The following is a 20513-nucleotide window of genomic DNA, read 5'->3' on the forward strand; positions in this document are numbered from 1 at the left end:
GAATACCAAGGACATTTATAGAAACTGGAGGCCAGGCTTCCAGTGGTCTTCAAATGTCTTAGCCAATACAGTGCTAGCTGGTCTCGTGTACCTTGTTAGCTGCTTAGTAAAAATTTAATTGTAATTAACCAGTTCCCCCAAAAAACCTCACCAGAATTAATGGGCAGGCTGTTGATCCCCATGATGAAACCCCACTGAGTGCTTATGGTCTATGTCACAGGCACTGTGCTAAGCATGCCTGATCTCCTTGAATCTTGAGTGAAGATACCATCATCAATCCCATTTAACAAAGAGGAAAACAAGACTTAAGGGGAGTTAAGTAAATTATTTGAGATTAGATAGCTAGTAAGTGACAGAGATTGCCGAACCCTGTCTAACTCGATACTCTAAATTTCTGGAACAAAACAAAATAAAACAGAATTGACCCACAAACACTGATACTCTTACAGATTCATCTGAGAATACCTGGGGACCACATTTTTTGAGGCTTTTAAAAAAAAATTAGGCTTTTAAAAAAAAATTATGCTCATCATGCAAAAATCTGGAAAATATGAAAAAGCATAAAGAAAAGAATAACTAGGGTGCCTGGCTGGCTCAATTGGTAGAGCATGTGACTCTTGATCTCAGGGTCATGAGTTCGAGCCCCATGTTGGGAATAGAGGTTACTTAAATAAATAAATAAATAATTAAAATAAAAAGAAATAACCATTAATTTAGACTGTACCAGTTAATCCCAACCACCAACCTCAGATAACTAGTATTAATTTTACGTGCATATACATTTGATCATGGAGATATTGGTTATTGTATTTTTATATCCTCTTTTATCATCTGAGCGATAGTACATGTGCTATGATGAATTCAGAAACAGCATAGTAGAAGCTTTTTCATTTTCAGTTAGTCATTCTTCTTTAAAGTTTAACCAGCTTTATTCCTAACATTCCACCTCACGTGGTAAAGGTCTCATTCTTCCCTGCCATCCTCACCTCCAGAGTCAGAACAGTTTTATTTATGATCGTGCACCTCATTCCGCTGTTCTCACTGAGGCATTCTTTCCCCCGGGGTCCAAGATGAGAAAAGTCTGATGGCTTTTCGAAGCTGGCAGGATATGTGGGGCAGAGGACTTGCTGTTTCTGGGAAGGGGAGAAGCTGTGGGGCTATGGATGGCCGCAGGAAAGAACGGTCTGCCCAGGGACCCTCTTACTCAACCAGACCTTAAGTTTCAACTTGTCATGTGCCCGGCTTCAAATGTTTGTGTTTGTAGCAGATGAGGGCGTGGTTCTTTGCATTTGAAATCCCAAAGGTAAGACATTTCTACATTTTGACATTTTATTATCAAGCCAGAGAGTGGCTAATTGAGTAAACAACTGAAAAAACTGATCTGAATTCTGGTTTGTGGTGGCCAGGCCCTTGAACAAACCAGAGAGAAGTAACCTCTAGCCTTGCTTTCTTTCCCCTGTTGCAAGGGGAGGTGAAAGGGCAAGACGATGGATGAATGGTTTCCAACGGCAGGAAGTAATCCGGAACTATTTCTGGAGAAGGAAGAAGCAGGGCTCTGAAGTTAGGGCTGGAAGGATTTCTGGGTGGGGGGCCCCTTTGATCTTCAAGAGAGTAAACCTCATTTCCAGAACTTCCTCTAACTGGAGACAGTCTACCGACCTTTCAAGGGCGTTCTCATGGCGTGTGGAGAAGGCTACATGGAGCTTGCCTGGACCCAACGGGGGGCCAATTTAGCTAACCAACTGGTTACACTTATCTGCCCCCAGAAACTGAGCAGCGATCAATGCTGTCAACTTGATTGTACCAGCTATGCTGAAAATCGAATATAAAATGCATGGTGTTCCCACTGTCCCTCCCCAGTCCTTCATAACACAGTGACCACTCCTTCAGGGGTATGTGTTAATTCTCTTGTCTCTTCATGAGGCAGACATTAGACTCAGACTTTGACAAACTAGGAATGGACTTGAGGTTTTTTCAGTAGAAGATCTTTTCACTTATTCAGGAACTATTCCCTGGCTGCCATGTGCCAGGCTCTCTGCTAAGCATGGACAACACAGTCCCTTCCCCCTCGGGAGGAGCTCTGGTGTTAAGACATTCACTGGGCTCCCTAATCCCAAAGCCTCAGTGCTCATTTCCTTTCGATCCATGTATTACTATTATATTATTTTCAGTGCTCTGCGGTGTGTTATATGCTGAATTATTATGAAACTCCTTGATCCTTGGCTGCTGTCTGGGAGGCCCAGGGAGTGCAGCCATCCAGAGGCCATGAAGAAAAAGTAATTAAAGGACCGCTCACTCAGCGACAGGTGGTGAGAAACAGCTTCAAGAAAGGAGGGGTTGAAGGATTTGATTGAAGAATTAATATTTCCTTTTTGAGTCTTAACTTTTTCTCAGCTGAGGGAGCCAGCTCTTGTCTCTGTGTCAGCTCTGCAGGGGTGATCTCTCTGTTTCTTTCCTTTCAGTATTCAGGGAGAAGCCTAAACATCCCCCCAGCAGGGCCCAATCCCTGAGCTATGCCTTGGCGTCCCCTGATGCTTCGTACTTAAGTTCCATTGTCCGGCTCTTCAAAAACCTCAACTTTGTGCTGCTTGTCATCACCTATGGTAAGGTGCACTTGTGTCTGGGAGTGTGTGTAAATTGGGAATGTGAGACAAGAGGCCTGATGTGTCTGTGTGTCTTACTCTTTCCAAATCCCAAATGTGTATATAAAGCCGTAGCTCAGGGTCAACCAGAAGAGTCAGCTGTGCCTCAGGGCCTTTGCATGTTCTGTAAAGTTCACCTAGAAAACCATTCCTTCCCACGTCAAGTTGTCTGACAAATGCTGGCTGAGCCTCCAAGTCTCATCTAAGTATCACTGCTATAAAGGTGACCTTTACCTCTTTTATTATGCTGTTCCTGGTACATCTTTTTTTTTTTTTTTAAAGATTTTATTTATTTATTTGACAGAGATAGAGACAGCCAGCGAGAGAGGGAACACAAGCAGGGGGAGTGGGAGAGGAAGAAGCAGGCTCCTAGTGGAAGAGCCTGATATGGGGCTCGATCCCAGAACGCCGGGATCACGCCCTGAGCCGAAGGCAGACACTTAACCGCTGTGCCACCCAGACGCCCTGTTCCTGGTACATCTTAACACTTACCATTTAAAAAAAAATTTCCAGGTCTGTCTTCCCCCCTAAACTGTGAACGTCCTAAGAGCAGGAATTTATGGCTTTTCATCTTTATAGTTCCTCAGCAGTGGCCAACCTGGAGTGGACACTCTAACAGTTATTTAGTGAATGGATGAATGAATGAATGAATGAATGAGTGCATAAACCACAATCAGCCAATCAGCCAGTCATTTTGTAACATTGACTCCTTTTTTACGTGAATGTAAGACAATATCCCTCTTTCATTTCACTTTTTTGGCTTTTGGTAAGATGCATTTGAATATGCATTAAAAATTTTTTTTAAAGATTTTATTTTATTTATTTTAGAGAGGGAGAGAGAGAGAGAGAGAAAGAGAGAGAAGGTACACGAATAGGGGGAAGAGCAGAGGGAGAGGGAGAGGGGAAGCAGACTCCCTGCTGAGCATGGAGCCTGACATGGGACTCGATTCCATGACCCCCACATAACAACCCAAGCTGAAACCGAGTCAGACGCTCAACCAGCTGAGCCACCCAGGTGCCCCTACTAGTTAGTTTGTTTAAAATCAAGAGTCGATAGTTGTGTAACATGCTTAGTAACCATAAGAAAAAAAGAGACGAAGTTGGTTTGACATAATTTATGCTGAGTGAAACCCCAGTTGGCTATAACCTTGTTTTCTGTAGGCTCACAAACCTTGTACTTTATAACAGCATTTACTATGTGCCAAGGCTTTTCATGTATGATTTTATTGATTTAACTCTCATCACACCCATGTGAGGTAGGTACCATAGTTATCCCTGTTTAACAGATGAGAAAACTGAAACTCAAGACGGGCCAAGTAACTAGCTCAGGAAGACACAGCTTTGAATTGGCAGAGCCAGGATTCAAATACAGGTTTATCTAACTCCAAAGCCTGCACGATTAATGCCTATACCCCTTTCTAAAATTGTGTCAGAGTTTCATGTTAGGCTTATCATGCTCTTTATCTAAATTAGAGTGTTTATCTGCTCAGGCACTAGGTAGTATCTTCCACAGGAGAGGGGCACGCCTATTTTTCAGGCATTCACAAAAATAAGTGATCTCTCACCTGGCAAAGTGCTGGATGAGCAGATTAGTCTTCAAGGTCTCAGGTCTCCATTTCTCATCCTCTTCAGCTTTTCAGTTCTGAGCATGTCTCTGCCTTCACCCACAATATAAAGACAGACTTTCCAATACTTAAGAAGTACAAGTAAAAAAGTTATGTGAGTTGCACATCAGTGGGAGGCAGTCAAGTGTAGGTGGGACCAACCCCTTGGTGGGGATACGGTGGAGAATATCAGGTTATATAGATGGGTAGTAAAGCCACATGACCTTTGGGATCACTTTCAGACCCAGGAGTCTGACTCAAGGCTCCAAGAACTTTCACTTTCCGTGGAGTTAAACATCTCAAGTACATTGACCTTTGAACACCATAAATCTTATTGCATCTGTCATCAGGGTATTTGAGACCCTACTTTGGTATTCTAGGGCAGATGAGTGCTTAATAAATATTTTCTATGGATGAGAATGATGATAGTGGTGATAACTGGGCGATGATCCCAGTTTAGAGGTGGGGGAGCAAAGCAACTCTTCCTCTTCCCCTCTTGCATGGCTGGTTGCTTATATGGTCTTTAATTTGGCAGAGTGTTTTTAATATTGTACTTCTGGACATTCATCTATTTGGTTAAATGATAACACAGGAAGTAAATAGGGAAGCACTTCTGGAATGGTGGAGTGAGGACCTTGGATAATTTGTTCTTCCATAAAGCAACAAGTACACTGGCAAACATTGTCAAAATCAAATTTTCAGAACTCTTAAACAAAGATTTACAACAATCCAAGGGACATTAATTCAAGAAAAAAAATGGCTGAATAATGGCAAGAACAGTGAGCTTTGTGTTTTAACTTGCCCTAGTCCTATCCGCGTCTTCCAGCCTCGGTGGTAGCCTTGACAACCAGCAGCCTAGCAGCCATGGTAGTTGTGAGAATCAGCAGCCTCACAGCCACTTGATGGGGCAAAAACAATTTTGGAGCTCCCCCAAAAACCCCATTCCTAGGTCATTATTTGATATCTGACAGTTCCCTAGAAGAGCCCCATTCAGAGGACTTGCTTTTATTTAACCTGACTCAGAGCTTGCTCTGTGAGAAAAGCACTATTTCCAGGGCATTTGTTGAAAACAATCACAGTTAGCATTGTAGCTGCATAAGGTAGTAATAACAGTTGGGGTAAATAGGAAGATAGCCAAAAATCTTGAAACAAAAATCTAGAGGCTGAGGTGGTCGTAGGGGCTTTGGAAAGTTCTGACATAGTCTTAGGAATCTGGAAGTCCACATGTACATGACCAGGAAAGACCTGAGAAAGCCCTAAACTCTCACCTCTGGCTGACCTTGAGGCTCTACGTGAGGAGGAAGTGAAGGCTAAGGCAGAGTTGACACCTGCCTGCTGGAGCATGAAGGAGAGGACCAAACCCCACGCAGAGGGGATGCTTGGCAAAGGTGGAGACTTACTGATTTAAGGTATTTAAGGAAATCTCTGTGTAATCATTACCTCACCACTAAACTGTTGGAGCACGTACTTCGGTCTCTGCACATGACAAAGAATACAAACTTTACAAAATTATTCCAGGAAAGTCCCTAACCAAACAGCAGCAACAGCCACAAATCCTGGGGAGGGAGGAGAATCTCATTTCCAGAGTTGACATGGTATTTAGAATGTCCAGCTTTACCAAAAGATTATGAGACATGCAAAGAAATTGGAAAGTATGACTCATATGCAAAGAAAAAATGCACTTAATAGAAATCATTCCTGGGGAAGCCCAGATGTTGGACATAATAAAGATTGTAAATCAATAATATAAATATGTTCAAAGAATTAAAGAAACCATGCCTAAAGAATGAAAAAAAAAAGATGGAGAATAATGTCTTACCAAATAGAGAATATTGATAAAGACAGGAATAAAAAAGAACCAAATCAAAATTCTGAAACTGAAAATACACTAACTGAAATGAAAAACTCACCGGAGGGCTCAAAATCAGATTTGAGCTGGCAGCAGAAAGAATCAGTGAACTTGAAGATAGATCAAATGAAATTATCCTGTCTGAGAAACAGAAAGAATAAAGAATGAAGAAAAATGAGCAGAGCCCCTGAGACCTGTGGGAAACCATCAAGGAAACCAACATATGCATAATGGGAGTCCCAGAAGGTGAGGAAAGAAAGGGTGGAAGTAAACTGTCATTTAAATTGGGATAGAGCTAGCCAGAAAAACTATTCACTTCTGAGGCTCTAGGAGCATTTGACTCCATTGTACAGATAGAATTTATTAATTTTTTTCCCTCAAAGACCTGGGATTATTCCAGTGAGAGAGAGTTACACTAATCTGGATGTTTGCATATATTTTATTATAGTCAGAAAACTGCAAGCCTTTTTCCATGATAGATATTTGGACTTGGTGACAAAGCTCTTGATCAACAAGGAAATGATTTTTAGGTTTAATCATAGATTTGGAAAGAATTTTATTGAGCCATTACTGTGTGTCAGGCATTATGTTAAGTGCTTTACATGGATTATCACATTTAATCTTCAAAACAAACCCATGACATAGGTTCTTAACTCCATTCCATTTTGTATGAGGAAGCTGAGGCTCTATTTAGTTCCTTGCCCACAACTAGACAGCTAGCAAGCAACAGAGCTTGGATTTAAACTTCTGTCTGTCTGATGCCAAAGCCCATCTTCCTAATCACCATGCCATTTTTGCCTCCCTATGGAGAAAGGAACATCTTAGAGACAGAGACAGAGCTCTTTTAGCCCCACTTGTCTGAGTCGTCTTTGGGTCTACCTAGGGGAGAATGTCCTTCTTCAGATTCAATCCTCCAGACCTGGGGGATGCCTTCTCCTAAAGTCCAGATATAGAGTTCCGGGGTTTTTGAAGTGGGATCAACTTATAATAACCAGCCATCTTTGGGATTTGGAAACAATGGGGTCTTGACTTTAGTGTCTCTCTAAGGCTTAGAGGTCATGTAAAGTCAGTGTTTGGGACTCAGTCCACCTAAGAATCACTTCTCTCTTCCAAATTAAATCTTTGCTCCAAATTACAAACAAAACAAAACCCTCTATAAATTCAGCTACATGCTTTGAAGCTCTCCAGAATGTCCCTCACCCTTCCTGTAGTTTCAGGTTGGACTTTGAAGAAGGAAATGGTTCATACTTTTTATATTGTACGTATGATGTTCATATTTTCCTCTGAATTATATACACTTAAGAGCATGAGGCTTGAATCGAGCATTTCACGGGCACATTTGCTGGACATGGGTGAACATGTCTTGGAGTAAGAGCCTTGAATGCTGGAGTGGTGGATTCAGAGTTGGCACATACGGAATAAGAAGTCTGAGTTTTGAAGTCAGCTCTGCCAATTACTGAGTGTACCTCCTTCACCCATCCTGTGCCCATGAACTAAGGAATCTCAGAAAATAAGAATCAAATTTGCTTCCCGTTGGAGTGCTCTGAGTGGAAATGGAAGCTTTTAAAGCAATTGCAATTAGATGCTGCATGAATCCACATCACTGTTGCGTCGGTAAACTTGATTTCCTACTATTCTTTTGTTGGTTTGAGCTGGATTTCACCAAGTAGGGAGTAGCTCCCATGTAGCTGGCGGGATGGCCAGTACTGTCTTTGTAGTGGTTTTCTAAGTGCTTCTCGAAGCTGCTGAGTCAGCTGCCCAGAGCAGAGCCTGGTGAGGGCTTTGGAGGAATTCCAGGGGCTTTTTCTTGTAGGCTTCTAGTCATACCCTTAGAGGTAGGTTTGAGAGATAAAATAAGGGCTATCCAGCTGAAATTTGCATTTCAGGTAAACAGTACATTCTTTTCAGCATAAACATGTCCCATGGAGTATTTGGGGCATATTTATGCTGAAAAATGATTCCCTGAAATTCAAATGTAACTGAATGTGTTATTGTTGTTTTTTCTCCTAAGTCTGGCAACCCAACTTAGAGGGGAGGGGGCAGAGATGGGGTTTGTGTTTGATGTTGCTGAAATATCGCAAGAATAAAAAAACCACCTCTTCCTCTAGTAAAATACCCCCCCGCCTCCCTTCTCCAGGTTTGGCAACGCAGGAAGACCCAGGGCTGGAACCAGATTCTCCACAGGTCTGCCAGAGTCTGGGGGGCAGGGCGGGTCTTAGGATGTGTATCAGCAGGGGGGGGGCGGTAAGAGAATAACCTGTCTTTGGCTACCTTCTGCTTGAGTCCCTAGGCCTGGCTTTCACATGGCCTCCTCTACTGCCTTATCATCAATGGCGCAACAATTACCATGTTGAAAAAAGTTGTTGAAAAGCTCCTCTTCTAAAGAATGTCCTCAAAGGGAATACTTTTCCATGTTACCCCCCAGCCTTGCCTTCAGCTATGCTTCTGAATAATCTTCCCGTGTTGGGCATCCAAACTCAGAGCCCAACACTGGAAGATTATCACCTTCCCTTGGGGCTCTCAAGGGCTTTACTACTGCCCACCCCCCATAGGTTTAGGGAGGGTGATTGTGCCCCCTTTCAGATCCTGCTTGAGAGTAGGCGTAATATCCTTGTGATTCCCTGGAGCTTTGCTGAGGTGAGGCTGGCCCTTTAAAATGAGGGTTTACTACAAGTTCAGGAAGGACACAAGGGGAATGAACACAGAGTATCCAGAACCCAGAGATAGGATCTGGGGTAACACTGGGGTCAGTGTTTCCCAAGCTTGCCTGATGAGAGAATCCCCTGGGGTGCTTGGTTGAGTGTGTGCCTGGATTTCCCTGCCTTTCTTCTAGAAATTCAGTTTCAGAAGGTCTGGGTGAGGGCCTGGGAATCTGCTCGTAAAAGGCATTCCAGGTGATTCTGGTTTGCGGCAGGTTGAGCATCTCTACAGTAGGTGTGTTACGGGTCATTCTCATGGTCTTGAAGCCCCTTCCCGTTCCAGTTGCCACCATGTTAACCCCAGCACCTGGGAGCCTGGGCCTCGTCTTGGATCTTCTGGATTCCTAAGGTCATTTATTTCTGACTCTACTGAGTCTAAGAAATTACCAGGGTTGTTTTTGTTGTTGTTGTTGTTGTTGTCGTTGTTGTTTAAGTGGGCTCTCTCTACACCCAGCATGGAGCCCGGTGCATGGCTTGAACTCAAGACTCTCAGATCAAGACCTGAGCTGAAATCAAGAGTCGGACTCTTAACCGACTAAGCCACCCAGGCACCCCTGCTAGTTTTGTTTTCTTTTTTTAAGATTTTATTTATTTATTTGAGATAGAGAAAGAGTATGTGAGCGAGCGGTGGGGGAGAGGGGCAGAGAGGGAGGGACAAGGGCAAGCAGACTCCCCACTGGGTGCAGAGCCAACACAAGGCTGGATCTCCTGACTCGGAGATCATGACCTGAGCCAAAATCAAGAGTCTGATGCTCAGCTGAACCACCAGGCACCTGCTGTTATTTTTAAATTGCAGACCCCTAGCTCCATTCCAGAAGAATCCGATTCAGTAGATCCAGGGTGGAGCCCAGGAATCTGCATTTTTAAACCCTTCTTCACTGAACTTTGTGTTTCATTCCTCTGGGAACCTGATAAAGGGAGTAAGGGAACTGCATTTAGGCAACATCGCATATGAGAAAAACGACTGTCTGGACTGGGGGACCTTTCATATCTGGTAGGAGGCCGTTCTTTGTGCTTCTCTGAGTCTGGTGACTCTCTTCACTGGCCTGTCCTCTGTGGGGCCCCTGAAGCTATGCCTGTGGAGACACTACAAGCAATAGTGACTCCTGTGAGGTGTTAAACCAGGGTGGTTGCCGTCCCCACATTTCTCTGCACCTGTGCCATCACCGTGGGGCCAAAGAGGATAGCTCTGGGGTTCGTGGAAGAGGAACCCCTGAGGCTGCCTGGCTCGTGAGCTGTGTCCTGTTACTTAGTCTTCTAAGTGTACTAATATCAAGGGTGCCAGGATATTCTTGTGAGCCTCAAAATTAGTTAAAATTAAAAAGACCCCTGGTGAGCATTATACAGTGACTTTCTGTATTTGTTTTTAAACTCTGTGCATTTTTTTTGTCATTTATAAAATAGGGATGATAATGTTACCTACGTTGCTATGAGGATTGTGAGGTACTTACAACAGTGTCTAGTACATAAGCATGTGCCACTGCCACCCCTCTCCTCACCGTCCTCCTCACCGTCCTCCTCACCATCATCATCATGGCCGTTGGGTCCGTTCCAGTCTTCATCTTAGCTATTAGCTGACTGTACAGCTTTGGACAAATGGCCTCATGGATTCTTACAGTATATTCTAGGTGCTCCGTTTATTCGTTGGATGAATTGATGAGTTAGGAAAGTCAGGTCAATGCTCTTTAGGGTTCTGGTTTCAGATATAAGATTTTGTGTGACATTGGACCGAGAAGAAAGCTGAAGGAGGCATGGGGACAGAGAGGAAAAACCACCTACAGAAGGAGTGATGTTGGGGGTCAGAGGCCTGGAGCAGTCTGGAGAGGGAACAGGTCATCAGGAGGAGATGGAAGTGTCCAGTAGGTCTACTGACCCTGTAGGTCAATAGGTCAATGCTTGAGAGGAATGTAGGACGTTTTGACCTGGGAGTAATGCTTTCTAGAGCCTGTGTTTCCAGGGCAGGGTTAAAGGGACCAGAGGGCAGTGGTGTGGGCTAAGAAATCGTTAAAATGGTTACTTTGGGTTGTTTTGGAGTCTTTCTTTGACAGAAACTGCAGACTAGCCTTTCTGGCTACTTTCTGAGGACAACGCTCATAATGGCAATGAGGAGGAGGATTTCTGACCTCCCCACCTGCCAGGGGGAGAAGTTAGCAATGGCCCCAGCAGACGGCTGCCCCTAATGCTGTGTGTCTCCCTCCCTCTTTCAGGTCTGAATGCTGGTGCTTTTTATGCCTTGTCCACTCTGCTGAATCGCATGGTGATCTTGCATTACCCGGTAAGGTAGTCCCCTGAGCATGCTGGACCTGAAGGGAGTGAGATTTCTGTCCATCTCAGCAGGAGCTGGGGCAGCGGTTAACTCTAGTCCCTTCCCACCCTTGCCTCCGCCCCATTCTAAGCAGTGTGGTATGCTTGTGGGATTTGGAGGGAGACAGGCCTGGATCTCAACCCTGGCTCTGGTGGCTCTAAATTGTATGACAAGCTCATTAGCCTTTCTGAACTCTCATTCTCCTTTCTGCAAAAGAAACATAATTACTTTTTTTTTTTTTTAAAGATTTTATTTATTTATGTGACAGAGAGACAGCCAGCGAGAGAGGGAACACAGCAGGGGAGTGGGAGAGGAAGAAGCAGGCTCCCAGCGGAGGAGCCCGATGTGGGACTCGATCCCGGAAAGCCGGGATCACGCCCTAAGCCGAAGGCAGATGCCCAATGACTGCGCTACCCAGGCGCCCCAGAAACATAATTACTTATTAAAAGATTATTTTTTTAGGATTAGAATGTAAATAATACTATGTGTGTTTATATATATATATATTCATATGTTCTATGTATGTAAAGCACATGGCATAGTGCCTAGCAATACTGTAGGTAAACATATAGACATAGAGATCACATATGAAAGATTTAATTTGTAAAGTAGGGGCAGAGTTTAATTTTGAACTCTTAGTTCCTCGACTGAAAGCATTTCTTTCTTTTTTTTTTTTTTTTAAGATTTTATTTACTTGTCAAAAAGAGAGAAGAGAGAGAGCACATGAGCAGGGGGAGGGGCAGAGGCAGAAGGAGAAGCAGGCTCCCCGCTGAGCAAGGAGCCCTATACGGGACTTGCTCTCAGCACCCTGGGATCATGCCCTGAGCTGAAGGCAGACACTTAACTGACTGAGCCACCCAGACATCCCGGAAAGCATTTCTTTAATGTTTCCAGAAGCAGCAAGGGCTGGATCCTGGGAGTGGGATGCTGTGTGTCCTGGAGTTGGGAATTGCAGGCCCAGCCCCCTTTTGAAAGGACAGGGGTCTCACACTTGCAGAGGAGATAGGCCACTGTGGCTAGCGCGTTCCAGTCTTGGAGTTTGACAGGTCTCAGTTCAGATCGTAGCTCTGTGCTTAATAAACGCCTCACGACCTCTGGCTAGCAGACTCATCTCACTGTGCCTCGTTTTTTTTCATCTGTAAAGTGCAGAATATTGATTCCTAACCTTATGATGGGGAATTTTGAGAAGTAAATGAGATTATATAACTGTGATCTTCCCATTCCTTTTGGCACTAATAGCTCAAAAAAAAAAACACCTAAGTACAGAATATTTGGATATATATATTTTGGGCTCCCCATTTGTGAATGGGGATAATGATAAATAAGATAAAAGGGTTGGCGTAAGGATTAAATTTTAAAAGATCTACTTCAGAGTGGGTCTAGGACAGTCTGGTTGACCTCAGCATCCAGGATCATGAGCACACGTCCGGGTTATATTAGACTGGGAGGAGCAACTATTCTAGTAGTCTCGCCCCACTGGCAGCTTCTTAAAGGCCATCTTGCCCTGGTACGTTCAGAGAATTGGCTCAAATGGAGCCCGAGTTACTTGCCTCTCCCCCTTCACCTCCTGGTGACTGTGCTCTGTCTGGTGTCTTGTCCCATTGCTGGGTGATCACTGGGGCTGTGGTTTTCCCAGGGGGAAGAAGTGAATGCTGGAAGAATCGGCCTGACCATCGTCATTGCAGGAATGCTTGGGGCTGTGATCTCAGGCATCTGGCTGGATAGGTCCAAAACCTACAAGTAAGTGACCTCCTCTTGGACTGAGAGTTGGGGACCCATGTTTTGAAATGACATATTCCTCAGCAATACGGCTCCTAAAGTTTGGGTGTGGCACCTGGGGGGTCTCAGTGGTTAAGCGATTCACTTTTATCTTCTCTAAGCCTCAATTTCTCCATTTATACAATGAGGGAAATAGTACCCATTCTGTGGGGGATCTTGATGAGCTTAGAGACGGAGGACATGAGGCCTAGCACAGTACTCGTCCCCATCCCCCCATGTAGCTTGCGAAAGGGGCAGATGAGGGAGAATGAAAATAAATGTAGAAAAATGCCAGCAGTTGGAAAGTTTATGGAAACCCCGAAGAGTGGTGATGAGGAAGTGATCCCGCCCCATTCCCCTGGCTCCCTGTTGGACCCCAGGGGTTAACCAAGGTGTCTGCTTCCTCTGCCTTACACTGTATTGTCTTGCAACTGCTTATACCTCCTTTGTAAATACTGTGATGTGCTTTGGGCCTGAATGCCCAGTGTGTTTCCAGGAGCCCTGAGCAGTCTTTCTAAGATTTTAGTGTATGCCAACCTAACCCAGCACGCTTATTAAAAATAGATTCCTGGGCCCCATCCTCAGGGATGCCAATTCAGTAGGGGAAATGGCATTTGTAAAAAGCAGCCCACCCAGGTGCCTCAAGTCAATAGCCAGGCTCGGAGAAAAGGCTCTGGAGAATGGACACGCAACATCCTTCCTTTCTTGTTGCTCCTTTCCAGTGCTGTGCATGCACTGGGTGCTCAATTAATGCTGATATGCTGGGTAGCTGCCAGGGTTGTCCTACACGGGGGCAGGGCAGCTGCTTTGTTGAGGCCTCTAAAGTTCCCCGTGTCTGGAGGCGACGGACAGAGGGAGACCTGTTCTCTGCCACACAAACCCGCTTCTGTGAAGCTCTGGTCAGGCCAGGTCTCACTCTGGCTGCCCTAGACAAAGGCCAATTGAGGTCATCCCTGGGGATGTGGCCGCCCGGCTGAACAGACGTGGAGCCTGGCTTGGCTTCATGACTGCTGGTGGAGCTTGGCTGCCATCTCGCCTCTGCCATCTGTCAATTGCTTGCTTCCTGAGAGCCGTGAGGACTGGCCACCCCCAAACCAGTGAACAGCAGTGTCCCTTTCCCCAGGGCTTGCTCTGTGGCAGGAGAAGAGAAGGATTGGTACGGTGGTGGGGCTGGGATGTGGGCAGCCAGATGACTGAGAACTAGAAAATACAGTGAAAGGGCTGAGGGCACTCTTGAGAATGTGGACGCCACCGTTTGCTAGCGTCACTGATGTCTAACTCCTGCCGTCAGCAGGAGATGCTCTTCTCCCGGCGCTATGGCCCAGGCAGAGAAAGGATGGGGCAGTTTGGTGCCCATTCTCTTCTCCCTGAGGCTCCCAGATCTGTCCCGTTTGGTTTGGAGGCTGGACATTGGGTGGGTCGTGTCCCGTTATTTGAGGCTGGGACTACTTATAGTTTTTCTAAATGGGTCAGTGGTTTAAAATGAAGCTATGGTTAAGCAAATATGGCAAAAGACGACTTTGTGTGGCTGGTGAAAGAAACTGGTATCCATGAAGTTGTCTTCTGTGGGGTGGGTGGGACCAGATGAGGGTGCAGGGTGGAGGACAAGGAAGCCCCTCTGCCCTCAAAAGCTGCTTTGAAGCCCCAAGTGGGAGGGGCGTCCTTTCCAGAGCCTGGCCTTGAGCTTTTCCGAAGATGCCGCCCTGCTGTGTGTCGGTGTGTGTTCACGTATTGGGTCCTGTGTGCAGCAGTAGAAAGAGCAGCACGGGTGTCAGGTCCCAGCGCTGGGTCCAAATCCCAGCTCTGCCTTTACCTGATGGGTGATTCTGAATAAGTAACTTAACTGGTCTGAGCCTCAGTTTCCTCATTTGCAAAATTATGGATAGTCCTCTGTTTCTTGGAGGGCTTTTGTCAGGCTTGAGTGAAATAATAAGCGCTTAACAGAATTCCTGGCATGCAATAAATGCAGGATTAGTTTGATATAACCATAGCATACGTTTGCCGGCGCCCCCACTGTGTTTCTGGCTTCAGGGGAGATGAGCGAAGGCTTTCAGCTTTCAGGGTCTGAGTCCTCATTTCGGGCAGGTGGGCAGAGGGCTGTGCGGAGCCCGACGCCGGCCAGAAGCAGGACAGGGAGAGGAGCACAGGTCCGGGTGCAGGGGTGGGGCTGCAGCCGAGTCATGAGTGGGCAATGTGGGGGGAGTAATGTGGGGAGGGGCGCAAGCAGGGCGAACCCCAAACGGAAGGCGTCAGGTTGCTGATGGTCCCTCTGAGGGGACGGCAAAGGGGAACAAAACAGGGAGTGGGCAGAGCTTTCTCACTTTGGCTTGGGAGTCAAGCACTTAGTTCAGGGCTGGAGAATGTTCTCACTTAACTTGCTGTCCGGAGCAGAGTAGCGCAGGTTTGGCGAAAAATCTGTGCTGCACCCGCGCCAGTGGCAACAGGAAGAACTTCGAGATGGCAGAGAATCTCAAAGCCAGCCCAGCATGGCCATGGGCTCTGGGGGCAAAGCAGAGCAGCAGGAGGTGGCGTCCGGGGTAGTCCCGGGCGTCCCTGCTGCCTGACCGTAGCTGAGGTTGCTCCGTGTTTTTTGAGGGGAGGACAAGGAAAGGAGAGGCTTGTGCCCTTCTTGCTTGGGATGCAGCTTGATATTGCCGAGAGGGTTCTGCAGGAGTCAGACACACACATGTAGCAAGAGGGCTTCATCCTGTCCTGGTCTTTCCTGTCGTAGCAACGGCCACAGCATAAGTAAGTAACTGTTTGTGTGATCCTTGGTTCAGTATCCATCAACCCTGTGGACAGAAAGTTCTGTGAGAGCAGATGTCCCAGCATACAGTGGAGGGCTTGACACACAGCAGGTGCCCGATTGATACTTGTATAATTAATGAATGGATGGATGGATGGATGGATGAATGGTCCTGTTATAGTCGGAAGTGTATGACTCAGCTTCTTTGCCTCTGCTTGTAGGGAGACAACCCTGGTGGTCTACATCATGACGGTAGTGGGCATGGTGGTGTACACATTGACCTTGAACCTGGGATACCTGTGGGTAGTGTTCATCACCGCGGGCACAATGGGGTAAGTTTCACCTCTGACCTGTCTGACTGGAAAGCAGCATCCCATGGCTCCTAGAGCTGCCGACATCCTTGGAAGCAACCCTGATCCCTTTGCTGTCTTCTGATTGACCGCTGGAGATGTGGAAATCGGGGCCAGAGGGCTTGTTTACTTGCAGCACTTTAAAAGGCTTCCCAGGGCTTCCATGCTGTTGGGATGGAGTCTGTCCTTCACAGACCTCAGGGAGGCCAGGAAATGTTCAGAGCCTTTTGTAGCTTTGCCTGGGACAGTGGGGGGTCAGAGAAAGTGCACAGGGCTGGGAATCAGGAAGTCTGGGTCCTGGCCTCCGTTCCGCTGCTGACCTTTAGATGACAGGTGCATCGCCTAACTGCTCTGAGCCTCAGGTACCTCATGTGTAAGTGAAGATGAGAGTGGCCTGTCTTGTAGAGTTGTTGCAAGGAGTGAGAGAGAAATAAGTGTGAAAGTAGCACGAAGTTTGGTATAGATGTAAGAAATTAGAACTGGAATTTTCTGGACCCATGCCACAGAATTGCTCAGTTGAGGGCTGAACACTGCAGGCATCCCCATCCCTTCTGCAAATGTTGACCCTATCTGTAATTGATGGCTGGACATACAAGAAGCAGGGGAGCTCCAGGGGGTTCCTGACCTGCAGGGGTATCTCTTTCCTTGGTATGGCCTCCTGGGGGATGGCCTGATTATTCAAAGGTCTAGAATGCCTTGATGACCAGAAACAAAACAGGAAAAGGAGCTCTAAGGGAGGAGGTGGGCTCCTTGTCCTTCTTGTTCTTGCAGTTCTCCATCACCTTGTTTCTGTGATCTGGCCTTCCAGCTTCTTCATGACTGGCTACCTCCCGCTGGGATTTGAGTTTGCGGTGGAGCTGACATACCCAGAATCAGAAGGCATATCGTCTGGCCTCCTGAATGTGTCTGCCCAGGTAGGTGGTGGTGGCCCCAAAGCAGTGGCTCTTTGTTTCTTGTTTGACTTGGCTGCCGCAGGCATTGTATCATGGCAGTTCAGTGCTCCCATGGGCCAGTTGGCTGGGCCCTTGTTTCCAGTCTTCTTTGTGCCTTTCCAGGTATTCGGGATCATCTTCACCATCTCCCAGGGCCAGATTATTGACAACTACGGAACCATGCCTGGGAACATCTTTCTCTGTGTGTTCCTCACCCTTGGAGCAGCCCTCACTGGTGAGTTGGGGCCTCAAGACGAGATGGTGCTCAGGCTGCTCACGGGCTTAGGCGTTGGCAGTTTGAGACCTCAGTGCTCTGGTTGATCGTACAGATCAGGGGCACACGTGTGGAGGCGCGGAGGGGAAGGCTTATTAGGAAACGTGTTTGAGAGGCAGTAGCATGTTTTGGTGGAACGAGCCTGGGATTTGGCACCCAAAGACCCTTGTTTGCATTCCAGACTGTGACACTGACCTCCATAGCTATTTGACCTTGGGCAAGTGCACCAGCTTCTGGAAGGCTCACTTTCTTAATCTATAAAATGGGAGTTGTTGTTAGGATTAGAGCAACATGTGCAAGCTCCCTGGTCAGTATAACTGATCTATAAATGAAGGCCCATGTCCTCATTGGCTTTTGCCTGTCAGGGACATCAGTGACCCCCAGGCTTTGTCAAGTTGGAGGATGGAACCTCCATCTCCCCGGAATATCGGTAGTAGGTCTGATATACCTGTGACCCTTACGAAAATGAGGGCTCCCTCTCTTGGGTGAACTTCATTGGTCTCTGGTTAATTCTGTGTCTATTGTTCTTTCTCAATCACTTAACCTCAGCGTTCATTAGGGCAGATCTACGGAGGCAGAAAGCAAACAAAGAAGCTCCTGAGAATGTGAGTATGTGGAAGCTTACTGGGCTGAGAGCTGGGTCCTGGGCTTTGTTTGAGGATGTGGCGGCGTGGGTGGGCCTGGGGGGCTTCCGGACTGGACTGGTTTGCTGGAGGCCGTGAGCCCAGCTCTGCTCACATAAACATGGCGCCCAAGACTTTCCCGGGTGGGTGTTCAGCATGGCTTTTGTGCTGCTCTTTCTTGGACTCTTCTGCTTCCTTCCCTTCTCCTGGCCTCCCTGCTGTGGTCCCCAGAGCACGTCACTGTTGTCACAGTCTGCTGAGCAGCGCCCACTCCTTGGATCCTGAGACAAGTCCTGAGACCCTGGCTCCACTGTTTTCAGCCTGGGGTCAGTGGCTGGAGACGAAAGGTGGGAGCCTACCTCGACCATCATGGTGGTGGCCCCGAGGCAGTGGCTCTCCTGGCATGTTACAGCCCCTTAGGCAGTGCCATGGGGATGGAAGGGCTAGAGCCAGTGCATTTCCAGAAAGGCTTTAACAGGGCAAGTCAGGAAGGAGGAGCTGATGGTGGTAGAAGGGGGAGGATTAGGAATATGATTTAGAACAGAAGAGAGTTTCCCATCTGCTTTCATCAGCTAGGGACTATTTTAACCAAAATGTTAGGTATCAAATCTGAGCCAGGATGAAAGCAATTTCAAATCTGAGGAGGAAAAGTGGGATATTATTTAAAAAACAAATAAACCACCTAAAACCCATTACAGGGGTAATAGGTGTTCTTTGTAGAAAAACTAAAAAATTACAGGAAAGTATACAAAATTTAAAAATCATCCTGTAATATCATCACCTGGAGATGAAATGCTGTTTTTTTGCAATTACTTATATGTCTGTATCTACATATAATATGTATGTGTATATATCTGTATATATTTATATACGGATGTGTAAATATTTTTTAAACAAAAATGGAATCTTCTGTCTGCTTTTTTACTTGTTGTGAACACCTTGTCAGGTCATTATTATTTTATAACATACTCCTAATTACTACACAGCGTTTTAATGCATGCACGTGGATAAATGACAATGTAACAGTCTTGCTGTCTGTGGACATTAAGATTGTTTGCAATCATTGTTATAAACAATATTGTGATTAATACCTTGGAAGCTGAATCTTTGTGTATGTTCTCAAGCACAGTATTTCCTTGAGAAATGGATCAGTGGTCATGCACATTTTTAAGATCTTGATACGTATTGCTGAACTGTTGTTGAGAAAGGTGCTACAATACTATCAATTTATATTGCTACAGAAGTGCAGGAGTGCCGACGCTGAGGCTTTATCATTTCGAAAAACTTTGCCAATTTTCTGAGGCACAAATGGTATCTGAAAGAGTATATTTAGGATTGAAAGGACATAGGTTGGCAGATGGATGATAAGCTTTCGTTATTTGTCTTCTGATCTCACACTCTAGAGTTGGCAGGTGGCAGCAGGTAGAATGTGCAGGGCGGAGCCTCGCACAGGAAACGCAGGGGGGAGACAGGGAAGGCCTTGGAGCAGACATGCTGTTCTCTAGACTGGTGTGAGGACCCTGACATTACCGCCATGGAAAATGGGCTTTCCCCTGGGCCAGGTACAAGGAGACAGAAGGGTTTGGAATATATAGTGAGCCTGGGGGAAAGCTGCCTGTAATACAACAGGAGACATTTCTTATGAGAAGGTTTCCATTTGGAATGTGACATATTGTGTCAAGTGATAGGAGATTTTGCTGTTTATTTTGTAATCTGTGTTTATGTTGGCCGAGACAGGCAAACAGGAAGAAAGAAAAGGTCACCTATAATCCTAGCACCTGGAGATAACCTAGTAACATTGTAGTCCATTGTTTAGGGTTGTTTTCTGTGGGTCTCCTGGTGCAGGTGGGGTTCCTAGCCTGCTTGTTTACTCGACAGTAGTTTGACAGCCTTTCCACAATTACATTCTACCACCTCATATCTACATGTATGTATTTCCACTTCCTCTTGTGTAATATTTAGGTTGTTCCGATGGTTCACTATCCTTGTGGCCGCATCTTGGTGCACAGGGACCCGGTTTGTTAATCAAGGTTGGGGTTGTTGGCTCAGTCATCTGTGTGGAGTATGGGAAATAGCACTGAGTAGGAGTAGGAGACAAATCTGGGGATGGCACTCCATAGTCTCCATGTCCTGGATAAGCCACCAGGCGTCCTTGAACCTCACTTGCACCTGAGGAAGCTTAGTGTTATGGGAGGCTCAGAATCATGGTGGGCTGACACCCAGGGAAGCCAGGGCTGTCTCAGAGCGTCCCTCCCCTGGAGCCCGCCATTACACACCCCATGGCAGTCAGCGTCAGTGAGCCCCGGCCACTGGCACACACATTCGGTATTAGAGCCAGCTGAAGACAGGGTGCCCAACAGATGTGGCCAGAGCTGCTCTCTCTAATCAGTGAGATACACAGTTGTGGTAAAAAGAGACGGAACGTCTAGCTTGGGGCTAGTGACTAATCTAGATCATGAAAATTTTGGTTTGGGTTTCCGTTTTTCTTCCAGTTGGTAGTTCTCAGCCAGAGATAGTGGATGTACTTCTGCCCCCACTAATCTCTGTTTCTGGTTGTGATTTCAAAGTGCTGGCTGTGGAGGGGGCAGGTGTGTGTGGGCGTGCACGTGCGTGTGAGCAAGAGGAGAGAGGCTGCTTGATTGACTTAAGCAGGCTGCTGGTGGCCTCAATGAAAGCTCCTCATGGCTGAGGCTGAGCTGGTGGCCACAGACTGGCAAGAGAATGGGCAGGT

General features: G+C 46.4%; 1 protein-coding gene across 1 annotated transcript in view; it reads left to right on the top strand.

Moving 5' to 3' along the window:
* The window catches only part of FLVCR2 (FLVCR choline and putative heme transporter 2), a 52774-nt gene that overhangs the window by 27574 nt on the left and 4687 nt on the right, over nt 1-20513 (top strand). The window contains exons 3-9 of the mRNA XM_045807779.2: nt 2463-2603; nt 11002-11069; nt 12736-12839; nt 15825-15935; nt 16762-16867; nt 17009-17120; nt 17709-17764. Of these exons, the coding sequence (XP_045663735.1) occupies nt 2463-2603; nt 11002-11069; nt 12736-12839; nt 15825-15935; nt 16762-16867; nt 17009-17120; nt 17709-17764 (698 nt within the window). The remainder of the gene's footprint in view (nt 1-2462; nt 2604-11001; nt 11070-12735; nt 12840-15824; nt 15936-16761; nt 16868-17008; nt 17121-17708; nt 17765-20513) is intronic.

This window comes from Ursus americanus, chromosome 26 (assembly GCF_024610735.1).
Source record: "Ursus americanus isolate L20-20 chromosome 26, mUrsAme1.1.p, whole genome shotgun sequence".
NCBI classification, from domain to species: domain Eukaryota; kingdom Metazoa; phylum Chordata; class Mammalia; order Carnivora; family Ursidae; genus Ursus; species Ursus americanus.